The 12788-nt window shown below is 41.9% G+C and overlaps 1 protein-coding gene across 1 annotated transcript; it reads left to right on the top strand.

Moving 5' to 3' along the window:
• Positions 1 to 1433: 1433 nt before the first annotated feature.
• Positions 1434 to 9928, top strand: mamdc4 (MAM domain containing 4). The gene is made up of 28 exons (XM_028418574.1): positions 1434 to 1511; positions 1620 to 1781; positions 2615 to 2740; positions 2816 to 3049; positions 3136 to 3261; positions 3363 to 3518; positions 3614 to 3717; positions 3827 to 3982; positions 4072 to 4162; positions 4250 to 4363; positions 4474 to 4566; positions 4722 to 4859; positions 4941 to 5080; positions 5220 to 5328; positions 5399 to 5503; positions 6034 to 6168; positions 6250 to 6377; positions 6495 to 6705; positions 6793 to 6915; positions 6989 to 7116; positions 7231 to 7315; positions 7503 to 7652; positions 7861 to 7986; positions 8079 to 8203; positions 8304 to 8403; positions 8780 to 8967; positions 9074 to 9139; positions 9515 to 9928. The coding sequence occupies exons 2-28, from the start codon at positions 1733 to 1735 to the stop codon at positions 9530 to 9532; spliced, it is 3324 nt and encodes a 1107-aa protein (XP_028274375.1). The 5' UTR covers positions 1434 to 1511; positions 1620 to 1732; the 3' UTR covers positions 9533 to 9928.
• The last annotated feature ends 2860 nt before the right edge of the window (positions 9929 to 12788 follow it).

Below are 12788 nucleotides of genomic sequence, written 5' to 3'. Positions count from 1 at the left end.
CGCACTGTTTCCTTCATGGATATTGCTTATCTTATTGTTTTACAGCAGCCGGACAGCCGCTAACCTGGTTATTGTGACCTCATTTTAATGTAGGTAGATAAAGGCAATATGAACTTGATGACCCTTAAAGATAACTTGTGCATTAAAGTATTATGCAGTAATTAAATACAAGTGAGAAGATGCTGGATAAGACATAAACAATGAGAGATGCATCAATTGCCGCTAAAATCACTAGTTATAGGTGCCAACCTGATTGTTGCAGTTTGCTGATAGCAGAAAGTGAGATCATTTACTGAAAATAGATAAGATAAAGTTTGTTCCATGCTAAGCTAATGCTACTCTTCCATCTCATGTATTTGACCTGTCTTACTTAATAACAAAACTGCTCATGCTGTCTTTATTTATTTAGATAGACCAATAGACAAAACAAGTCAAATTGGCTTAAATTAAAAAAAAAATGGGGAAAAATATCATGTCTGTGTCACTTGCACAATCTACGGATGTCCGCTGTGGAAATTTGCCATTTGGAGGAAATTGTTTTATGATTTTTTCTGTTGCATGCCGGGTGATTTTAAAGTCCGGCTGTTATCTCCTAGAAGTAGAGTTGACTAGACGAGCCTCTCCAGCAGCAGGCTGAGCTTCAGGGTGATCTGGTAGAATAAGAAGAAGGAAAAAGGATGAGAAGCTCGGCACTCGTTCTCCTGTTAACTCTGCAGTGGGGTAAGAGCATGTTTGGTTTGACAATGTGGGTGTTCAATGGGTAGTCTTGAATGTTATGCAGATGTGTTGCTGTTGGGTTGTGTGGTGCTGTAATTCATAGAAGTTTAGTTGGCTTCAAATTTCCAAACATGCCACACATTAGTTTGATTAAAAAAAACAAATAGTATTAGGGGAGTGGAAGTCATTTGATTCCTTCCAATCAGAATATACGATGCATGACTATTTGTTGAGATCATTTATTTTTGTCAAGTTATTATTTTAGAAATATAAAACTATATTTTAGTATTTATAGTTTTATAGATATTTTGTCTATTTGTACTATATGTCAGATTTCCAGTTGTTGCATCTTAATCGCAGACCTTTGCTTGGACAGATGGTGTTTTGGAGGCAGTAACCTTATTACTTCTCTCTGGCCTTTGAGCCTCTTCGCATTAGTTGTGTTGTAAATCTTTGACCACAATGAGTCCTGATAAGACTCGGGGCTTTGAGTCAGCTGTGGCTGTGGTATATGTATATATATATATCTTGTCTTTTAAATCCCTGTTTACATGCTGGGGGTCGGGGGTTATGCTCCACATACAAATTTTAAATTCACACATTAGATCATTCATTTATGACCTGTTGATCCACACAAAGTCCAACTTCAACCACTTCACACAGCTTCACCTTCATCCAGCCCTTGATTTTTTTATCTTATTACCCAGCTGCTGGGTCCTGGGCATGTCAGGCTCCTGAGGTGAAATGCGACTTTGTGTGCGACTGCACAGACTGCAGCGATGAGCAAGACTGTGGTAAGTTTAAAAATCAGTTTTGAATATGACAAAACCGTGCTCTTATTGATGCCTGCATTTTGGATCTGCATTTTAGTTATAGCTGTTATTTCTTTAACCTCCCCCAAGGCTACAGAGGGAATGGGTTTGAGTGTGACTTTGAGGATGCAGGGATGTGTGGATAGACTGATCAGTCCTCCGGTGCAGAGTATAAATGGGAGAGACTTCAGAGAGGGGACGCAATGCCTGACAGTGGGCCATCATCTGACTACACCACTGGCACAGCTATGGGTAAAGTAGTGTGTGTGTGTGTGTGTGTCCAGTCACACTATGTGGGATCTTTACTTTAAATGGCATCAGTTGAGTCAGGTCTTTGCAGAGGCTACTAATGAAATCACTGTAAACATGATATGTAGTGATAAAGTGTGTAATTAGCACATCACAGGGTTATTTTCACAGCCAGCAGCCAGTCATTTCTCTGCAGCTGCGGCCACAGTGATCTCAGCACGGCAGTTAAAATTACATTAGAGTCACTTAGCATGAAGGAGGGCTGAACACGGGTTCAGCTTGTCCTTCTATAATAGTCAGAAAGAGAGCAGAGGGATGATGGATTATGGTTTGAAATATTATATTGCATTTTAAATATTTAATTCTAGCTCTTTCATTCATTCCATTGATATAATATAATTGATTCACTGTGCATAGATATTGATTAATATATTAATAAAAATTGAAACAATTGGAAATGATGTAATGTAAACAGTGTGTGCACATAATATGACTTTTCCTTTTATTACTGTTTTTGTGTTAAGAGGTGCAATATGTATGTGTTTTATTTTGAAAGGTCAGCGCTCTCTCCACTGCTAACTGTTCAGTGAGCATCAGACCTGCTTTGCAATGACTGAACTTTCAAAATAAAAAAACGTATTGCTCATTTAAAACCTGATCAGATGACAAATCAATCCAAATTAAGCAATGTTTCTCATAATCCTCTTTTTCTATATGCTAACAAATTGGACTTAAACCAAAGATTCAGAAGAACAGAAGATAAAAAATAGAAGATATATCAGCTTACCAGGCTGAGCTACAGTGCTCATACAGTGACAATATATTCCTTCACATAGGTTGGTTCATGGGAGTGACTACAGTGAAGGCAGTGTCTTTTCACACTGCACTTTTAATCTCTCCTGAGATTAAACAGGCCTCACCAACATGCCGTCTTCGCCTCAGATATTTCCTGTGGGACTCAGGTAATCACTGCAGACGTACAGTTAGTTTTTCCTTGTTGCTTCACTGCTAATAAAGCATCTGTACTTTCATTATAGGTCAGACAGGTCTGGATTCTGCACCCTTGTGGGCCTCCATCCTTCATCAGGGTTCTCAAGAGTCCGTAGTGTGGCGCCCCGAGGCCTCCAGTATCCGAAGCTGGAGGGAGGCCACCATCTTTCTGGGCCGTATTTCCTCACCCTTTAAAATCCGTCTTCACTCTCAGCGCTCAGAGGGACGAAGAGGAGACGTAGCCATAGATGACCTGGAGTTTCTGGACTGTGCTCTGCCCTGTGAGTCCTGTGTGCTGTTCTTTGTATGAGCTCTTAAAAGGCTGACAAGCAGTTAAGACTGTTTGCGTTTATCTTTACATCGACAGCACCACCTCCTGGGGAAGGCTGTCCAGCAGGGATGCTGAGGTGTAAACGTGGGAACTGTGTGGAGCAGCGCCTGGTCTGTGACGGCACCGATGACTGTGGCGATGGGACGGATGAGGAGACCTGCAGTGAGGAATCATCGAAACATTTTGACACCAGAGTATAGCAAACGTTGAAATATGTGCAGAAACACTTGATGTGATTTTGTGTGTGATTTTTGTGTCTTCAGCAGGGTACCGGCTCAGTGACTTTGAAGATGACCTTGGTGATTGGGACCTGAGGTCACTCTCTGTACTGAAATGGGTGAGGACAAACCAGACAAATATCTCCACCATGGATCCTCTGAAAGGACCAGGCAGAGATCACTCCAAGAACAGTGCATCAGGTGTCATACTCTGACCAATCAGAAAGCATGTATGAGTTATTTTAGTCAATGAAACTATTATGTTCTGATTCATTATAAATGTGCTGTTTCTTTAGGTCATTTTCTTTATGTTACTGTCCCTGAAACCAGTCTCACAGCTGACTGGGCTGTTTTCCAAAGTGTACATCTGGAACCCACCAATAGTTCCCACCCGTGTAAGGTGAGCCATGGAGGCTTTTATGCTTACTTAGCATAATATTCAGTTTCCAGATACTAATTCTCCTCAGACATAGTAAGTTTAATACATTTTCTGTACCCGCCTGCCGTAGATGGTGATGTACACTCACCAGTTTGGGCCGAGATCTGGTGGATTAACCGTGATGGTGGCGGATCGCTACGTTTACCCAGTGTGGGAGAGGGGTGGGTCTCTAGGTGACCTATGGGTAAAGGCAGAGGTGGACATTGTGAGTAACTACACTTTCCAGGTGAGTGTAAAGCCACAAAAACAAAACAAAAAAGTTATGATATGGAAACAAGTCACCAGAGGAATTAACAAACGCTTCTCCACCTGTAGATCTTAATAATGGCAGCAATCAGAAACTTTACATATGGAGGCATCGGCGTGGACAGCATCATTCTCTCTCCCGAATGCCGCTTGTCATCTGGTGAGTAAAAGTGATTTCACGACTACAAGGGTTTAGAATAAACACCTTTTGACTTGCAGTATGGTTTTACATCTTCCTCTGTAATAGGAACTACTTCCCTGGAAAAATTCCCTAAACCACCCAAACATCCATGTGCTGAACCACCATTAATATGTGACTTTCATGATGACTGTCCGGGAGCAGAGGATGAAGCCAAATGTGGTGAGTCTGCTCATCCTGTTCACCGTGAACTGTGATTTTTTTTCCCTTTTTTTGCCAAAAATGTTTGGTTTTCCTGCATCTTGAGTGTAACGTCACCATGAATCCTGCAGGGGACTTCTCTTACCCTGAGGGCAGCTCAGGATGGACTGACAGGAGCATTGGGAGTCAGGGGTGGGTGCTATATAAAAGTTCCACAAGTAAAGGTATGAACACTTTTATCACTTGTTGATTTTATACTCCAAGAATAATATACTAATTAAATATTTTGTTTACTCCAATGATGTGGTGTTATCTTTTATCTTTAATAAATGATTTACCTACTTGCATATTTGAATATTTCTTCGTTGTCACTCTTCAGAGGAGTATCTGTATGTTGCCGAGGCCAAGGGCCAGCAGCTGACTGAAGCCCAGACCAGGACCCCCCTCCTGGGCCCCACAGGTCCAGCCTGCAACCTGAGCTTTGATTATGCACTCACTGGGGATTTCGATCACATCGGTAACTTCTAACTCCTACGTGTTGTTAGACACACAAGCCAGATTTTTTTGCATAAATAACTGTTGTACATTCCTGCTGCAGGTGAGGTGTCTGTGAGGGTGATTGACAGCTTGCTGGGCATGCAGCCTAAACTGTGGGAGTTCAGTGGGAAGACGGGAACAGGGGAGGGGGAGTGGAAACACACAGATATTCTCATTGGTGTCAGGAAACATCGCTTTCAGGTTACATGTTTTCTTTTTTAACCTCTCCAAGTGACACATGATAATTAGAAGACATATTTATATCATTTTCCATTGCTATCTATAACAGTTTTTATGTAAAGGTATCACAGTGGAGCTCTTCCTTGCTTTGTCTTCACAGCTGGCATTTGAAGCCCGAGCTGTGAAGCTTAGCCCTCATGCCAAGATTAAAGTGAAAAATGTTCATTTTACCACCTGCCATGCTGACTTTACTCCATCTCATCCAACAGGTATGACACAAATTCAAACTAAGCATTCAATATATAACTCTCATTACTTAAAATAATCTTTGTTCAATAGGACTGTCATGTAACTTTGAAGATGGAATGTGTGGATGGTATCAGGATAACAGTGACAACTTTGACTGGGTGATGCTGAATGGGACTGACCACACCATAGGTTCTGGTAAGAAACCATAATAAAACAATGTATGTACAATGTTTCAGTGTTTCTTTTTTGTTTTGTTATGTCTCACGAGTTGGAAAATCTTCATAGAAATAATCTGATTGTAGTCTTTTTTTCACCATGCCATTATTTATTTAGCAGAATTGCAATTGCAGATTGGCCTCTTCAGGCAGGAACAGCAGTAATGCACAGTTTTGTATGAATGTTTTACACAACAAGCAGAGAATTATACGAGATTGTACTAATTTTTCATGACTGTATATAATATGAGGGTTCAGGACAAAGATCTTAGTGGAGTGTTTTTTTTATCACTCACTGAAATTTTGATTCCTTGTTACTCTGCTTAATAGGGCCCCTAAAGCAACATTTGCAGCATCACTTACACTTATGATAATATGTGCTTGTGTATGTTCATTGTAACAACCTTGTTAATCAATAACATGAAATTCTTAGATGTTACAATAGAGTAAGCTTTTATAGCAGCTCTCAATGCTGTTGTAACTCATGTTAACATTTGTATTGTCACCCAGGCAGAAGCCTTGCCGTGGACATGTGGAATCCTTCTCTGCGTGGTGCGTTTGGGCGCCTGATTTCATTTCCACAGTCACCACACCCAACAGAACGCTGCCTGTTCTTCTACTACAAACTCTATGGACCAAACACAGGTGGTGACATTTTAATGATAAGATAATTTCAGTCAGTTTAGAATGGATAGTTGTAATGTAAAGTAATCAAACCCCATCCAGGCACTCTGAATGTGAAGCTATCAGATATGAACGGTTATGAGATCGTTCTCTGGACCCGCAGTGGAGCCCATGGCAACGTCTGGCACGAAGCACAATGCCCAGTGACAAATCAGCACACTCGTTTTCAGGTATGGACAAACAGCATAAATATTTTACTTTGTCCCCATCCACTTTCCCTTTCCTACATCCACTTTCCTACATACACTACTTTCAAACTACCTCTACTTTCCTTCTTTCACCAACAGCTGACGTTTGAAGCGGTTCGCTCAGGCTTTGATGGGCAGGTGGCCATCGATGATGTGGCATTCTTGGACCGTCCGTGCACCTCACCAAGTATGTGTTCCTTCGAAGGTCAACGTTGTGGGTACAGCAGCGCTGGTGAATTTCCGTGGATCCACACTAGTGGAGACACCTCCCTTGGACCCAAAACTGACCACACCCTGGAGACTGAACAAGGTGAGACAGAAAACTGTTAAAATATTTTATTATTCATACAAAAAAATCGTGGAAACAAAGGTTACTCTCTGTCTGATCTGTGTCCAGGTTTCTACATGGTGGCTAACCTACCCTCCGGTGTTAGCTCAGTCCTCACCTCCCCTGTTCGCCAAGGAACTGCCAAGACAGTGTGTGTCCACTTCTGGTATCACATGAGAGGAGTGAATCCTGGTGAGGCTCCTTCACACACACACACAGATAACAACTTAAAACTCTTCAATGTTTAACTGTGTGTAAATTGCAGGTTCTCTCACTGTGTATATGAAGCCGATGAATGGGGAGAGGGTGAGGATCTTCTCTAACAGCCTGAGACAAGGAGATGTCTGGCGCCATGGCAACGGCAACATCTCGAGTGCACTTGTGGACTGGCAGGTACGGAGTAGGGGAAGCAGAGGGCCGCTCTGGAACAATTAAAGACCTTCAGTGTAGTTTTTTTTTAAAACTTTAGACTCTCTTCTAAGCTGATAAGCTGTTTTCTCCCTGCAGCTGGAGTTTGAGGCAGTTGGAGGCAAAGACGGTCACATTGCAGTCGATGACATCTTTATTTCTCCTCACCCGTGTGAAGATCAGGGTTTGTATTGATGTCTGTTGGGAATGCTAAACAAACATTATGCAATATGGAAAATATGGTTAATAGTGTCATTGTGTTGGAGAGACCTGACCCTATATTTGAGATGAAATGGCTGGAATAATAATAAGACATGTTTTATTATCATCCCCACAACTGCTTCACCTCACATCTTTCTGTCGTGCTAAAGGTTCCAAGTGTACTCTGGAGAAAGGGATGTGCGGCTGGAGCAACACTCAGAACGTCAAAACAGACAAACTGGACTGGGTGTTGACGAGTCACGAGACAGAGAAGCACTACCCCACCCCAGCTGAAGACCACACTCTGGGCACAGAAAAGGGTAAATCAAAATGTCTATAGATGCCACACAAACTCTCTGTAGAGAACAGTATCACTGTTTAAACTTACTGCCCATAGGGGGCACTGAGTAGAGTGAATGCAGAATAATTGGAGCAGTAGCTCAAAAACTTGAAGTTCATGGAGATTAAAAGAATTGAATTCATTCATTTGGTAAATAGTGTTGCTAAATTAAACTCATTTTCCTCCAGGTCACTTCCTGTTGTTTCCGAGCACCAACCGTACACAAGCCAATCAAAACGCCCAGCTGCTGAGCTCTCACCTGCCACCAACCAAGGGCACCTGTGTGAGATTCTGGGCCTACAAACAGCACTCATGTATGGATGCATATCTTGTATTTGTGCAGGCTCCATCACTTGTGTGAATGTTTGGTGTATTTCTCTTTTTGGTGTTTTCTGAATGTGAGCAGCAGACAGCCAGCTGTTTGTGTGGAGGCTGTCTAACGGTCGTCTTCATCAGCTGCTGGAAGTGAGTGAAGTGGGAGGACTGTGGAAACGCTTTGATGTCAACGTCGAGTCCTCTGAGGAATACCAGGTCACACTCCAATAAAACACCCAATATACTAATTTAATACTTAATCTCTTTTTAGTCTTTTGTATGTTTTATTCCTGCGTGTTGTGTTTGCTGTTACCAGATTGTGTTTGAAGGAATCAAACGTACAGCAGGTGTTGTAGCTCTGGATGACATCGTGTACACCATTGGGATCAACTGCGCTAACCAAGTCACAGATTTAAGTGAGGATGTCCCTGATCTTACATATTATTATCTTTAAATCATCTAAATTATAAAATAAATTCACAAAATGTTCATTTTTTATTGCTGGTCTTCCTGGATGCTTTGCTCACATAGATGATGTGTGAGGTTGATTTTGCTCGCATCATGTCTGAGCTTCATCATCACAGACTGCGGTTTCCACTTACTGTTCAATCAATACAAAGCTGAAAAGCAATCACAGCAATCACGGCTTCAATGCCACCTTCAATCCATGCTGGCTGTAGTTCAGGGCGATCAGACCAGCACATGTCTTGTAGTCCTAAGTTCTTTAGTTGTCTTTAATTGCTGCACCAGCAGATCAGATCTTTGACTGATATTTTCACATCTCTCCTGTAGCTGCACCAAAACGAGACAACGCAGGAGGGATCGCCGCCACAGTGATCGTGGTCCTGCTTCTGATCGCTACATTGACCGGCCTGCTGGTTTACTACCTGCGAACCCGACAGAATGTCACAGCTATGTCCAATCCATCACCATTCTCCTCCGCTGGATTTAGTAATGAAACATATGAGCCAGATACCACAGTGAGTTACATTTAAACCTATGAATACCCAAAATTAAAAAAAAACTATATTTTTGATTTTAGCGATTCAGCTCTCAGCATCATAATTATTTCTGCTTGAATTTCAGCAAGACCATGTGACGACAACACAGGCACAAAACCACCCAATGGCAGCTGAATTCAATAATGTCCAAGTCAGTTAACATAATACATTTTAAATGTCATCATTGTGTGCTGCATGGATATTAAAGAAAGCTGCACTAATATCTTTGACCACAGGAGGGCAGGAGGTAGACTACACAGACATAGCACATAAGATGATGCCCTTTTCCTTTTAATATAAATATAAATTATTATTATTTGTTGTTTACTGTTAGTGAATGATGAAACTTTTACACATACCAAAGAAGGGCTTATTTGAAGTTCTGACTTAAATTTTGCTTTAGATTTTCTTACAAAGACAAGCACTAATGTATTATTTAATCATTTTTGATGTTTTAATTTCTAAGAACAATATAATTGTGTACAATCCTCTCAGACAGACGTGTGTGTGTGTGTGTTTTCTGCAGCTCTATGAAGAGGTGTGAGACAGGAGGTGCTCTTCTCCCAGCCACTTAAAGAAAGATGATGTCACAGCAGGAGGACTCTTTGTGTTGTCCTTACATGACACGAACAAATACACACACACCCACATAATGACACACAAAGGCCTAATTGGTGCCGCTCCTTCAGATATGTTGCAATCCTAAAGGGCAACCCTACCCCCTATATGTGGAAGGAACAGCAGCTCCTTTAAATCTGCACAACCAACTAAAATACTGTTGCAGGTGAGTTTTGGATACAATCTGTCTGTAAAAATGTTCTGACGAAGTCGGTTGGACTTGTTTTTTTATGGTTTAAAGGGACACTCCTGGAAAGAGCATAATATAACAAATGTTCTGATCGTTGTCATCTTGTCTCCCTCAGCTTTGTAGAAAGTTATATGCCCCTTTAAATGGGGAAACAGGATGTGTAAAAATGATGCTAAAACTGAACACTGATGATAAATACATTAAAATAAAGCATTAAGACAATGGTATTTAGCTCTAAATGTGAAAAAGGAAAACCTAATTAAAGCTGCAAGCAGCATCGGGGCCCTCGCTGTCTCCTGTCCTATGCTCTCCTCTCCCCTCATTTCCAGAGACGTACAACAAACACATGTTTACAACAGAAATTTCCTGCTGCCAGTAGGTGGCGCTGTGACGGTTTCATCCTATTGGCATATATATCTGTTCAGACTCAGGTCCATAGCAGTACTGTAAGATTTTGATGAAGTGTGTTGGTGGTACTGCAGAAAATACAGTGTTTCTTTGTAATGGCGAATGGTCAACTTTGAGGCCACGCCCCCGCCACACCGTAAGACTTTTAAAGGGTTTTGAATGCGTTTTTTGTCTCGTCTCCTTTGATGATCAGTGGACTGTTGACATGGCAGCGTACCAAGCTAAAACAAATGGGCTACAGGGGGCGCTATAGATGTGCGTTTCAAAAGTCACAAGTTTTTCAGCAGAATGGATTTTTCTACCAAGTTTGGTGAGTTTTGGAGTTTTGGGGCATGTTAAGGCGGGGGGGGGGGCATTATAATAATAATCCCTAGGGTTTCAATAGGGCTCTGGCACGTTTCGTGCTCGGGCTAATGATAATTTTTAAAGCTTGTCTTGGTGGATTACACTGAATGGTGAACTGTTTGCTAAAAATGAGCGCATATTTGTTATGCTGTTAATTACACAGTAAAAATAACCATTCGGAATTGATTAGACTTTTCAGCTGACACAGACTATGTTCTTGACATATTGTCAATTTCTACCACTTGATAGAGAAACCGCGATCAATAGTGCCATAGCCTGTGTCAGAGGATGAATGCAAATCCTGCCCGCGGCCACGTTCGTGCGCGCGCTTGATTGGTATATGCTCCCTGCATGACTTCGATCTGCTCAATTGCCTCCTTGGGTAGAGGGGATGACGACATCATGCCCTTAGCAACGGTCGCGTCTCTACGGCAACATCCTCCGATGTCCCCTTTCACGCTGTTGTCACCGTGACTCTAAATGAAACACAATCACCGCTCCACAAGGATGAACTGATGGTTTTGGAGAATGCTGTGCTGTCATGGGTGGAGAACGCGAGCGACCACCGCAGCAGCAGCAGCCGCCGGTTTGTGTCTCTCGACTTGAAGTTAGAGTAGACACTGGGAAACTTGGGCGCGAGGCCGCCACGTCATCATCAGTCATCATCTCTCCTCCTTGACCGCGAACGTGCTGCAGGTCCATTCACATCTGGACCGTTCACATTTGGATCAGCCGGCGGCGCGTGCGCCTCCATGGATCCCGCCGTGCTGATCTTCCTGCTGTATGTGATGATCGCGCACGAGCTTGTCTGCGGCTGGATGCAGTACCGGAGACAGAGCGCCAAGCCCCGCAAACGTGCGGCGGGACCCGTGCTGCGTTCAAGGTGCGTGAACAATAGATAGACTGTTTCTTATGAAAATATATTGATTGTTAAAAGGATAGATTGGAAAATATTTTTATGTAGCCTGTTAATTTATCATAGGAGCCATTTCATTTCTGCTATATACTAATGCCCATTGGAAGCAGCCAAATAAAATACAAAGGCAGGGCCATACAATAATGTTATTTAAAAAAATCAAAACAAGTTGATTTCTTGTATTCCAGAGCTTTTGGGGCTTCTTCACATCTCACCCATCAACCACCTGTTCATCAAAGTTCTTGGTAACATTTGACTAAACTCATTTTCTCCCTCCATAAAACTCAATAAGACTATTAAGAGCATTAAAATAGGATCAATCAAGTGATTATGTTGCCAGTTGCCATGGAGCTGGGCTCCTTGATAATGTGTGTACCTCTGATTTAAACCAACATCTAATTGGCCATTCGTGTGTGGAGGAGTCGGGTAAATGTGGGGCTGAATGTGTGTTTGCGTGGCTTATTGTTTGATTTGATACATCATCATCATCTGCATCCTCCACACCTATTATCACACCTATTATCAACACACACTTGATACTGTTTTTAAAAAAGGAAAGCAGAATGTGTCACACATCTCTCTATCTAATGGACACACACAGGTTGACGGTCACTGTTGTAGCAGTAAATTTGATTCAACATTGTATTCTCTGTATTATCATTACTTTACAAATATTTGTATTAGTTACAGGCTTTCCCTTTAAATCCACCCTGTTCTTCCTCCTCCAGTGCCCAGGTGTGTCAGGGAGCCTGGAGGGCGAGCAGCCTGTCAGTGCAGACCAGCAGAGCCGGGAGGGACCTGAGGAAGAGCGGACGTATCGTGAGAAAGGCCTAAAAAGAGACAGAAGACAGACATTTATGGACGTAACTGGTTCCCAGTTCCCTATAATCACCACACCTGTAATGTGACTGTGGCTGTTTCTGGTCATTTTAAAGGAATTCCTGTCTGACTTAATTCATGATGCAGATGTACAAATGTCCAAGATAAATAAAAAAAACAGTATTGTGTGTGCCATGTAGGCCATTTAAGTCTCACCTTGTTGATGTTTTTATTTGCTTGTATTGCTGCAAGGACAGGCAGGAGCATCCTGTTCCTTTGCTGCCTTTATTTGCCATGTTGTTTGTCTAAGACAGACAGGCTGTGTAAGCACCATTTGCTAAAGGCTAAGTAACACCAGTTTTGTCTTGTCATTCTGTGTCAGTTCTGCCAAATGTCAAATAAAAGCCACAAAAATAACCATTGAACTTAAAGGAGCATTTTTCTTCATGCCTTTAACTTTTAGAAGGTTATACAATTATTTTATTCAATTCATCACTATGTCTC

The sequence above is a fragment of the Parambassis ranga genome, chromosome 12 (genome assembly GCF_900634625.1).
Source record: "Parambassis ranga chromosome 12, fParRan2.1, whole genome shotgun sequence".
NCBI classification, from domain to species: Eukaryota; Metazoa; Chordata; class Actinopteri; family Ambassidae; genus Parambassis; species Parambassis ranga.
This window is presented reverse-complemented; position numbering and strand designations above follow the sequence as displayed.

Bases quoted from the DNA above. Each gene is read 5' to 3' on its own strand.
- mamdc4 (XM_028418574.1), top strand. From the start codon at position 1,733: ATGCCTGACAGTGGGCCATCATCTGACTACACCACTGGCACAGCTATG. The intron at 3,050-3,135 runs GTGAGTCCTGTG...TTACATCGACAG, and splicing joins TCTGGACTGTGCTCTGCCCT to CACCACCTCCTGGGGAAGGC. The intron at 5,081-5,219 runs GTTACATGTTTT...TTGTCTTCACAG, and splicing joins TCAGGAAACATCGCTTTCAG to CTGGCATTTGAAGCCCGAGC.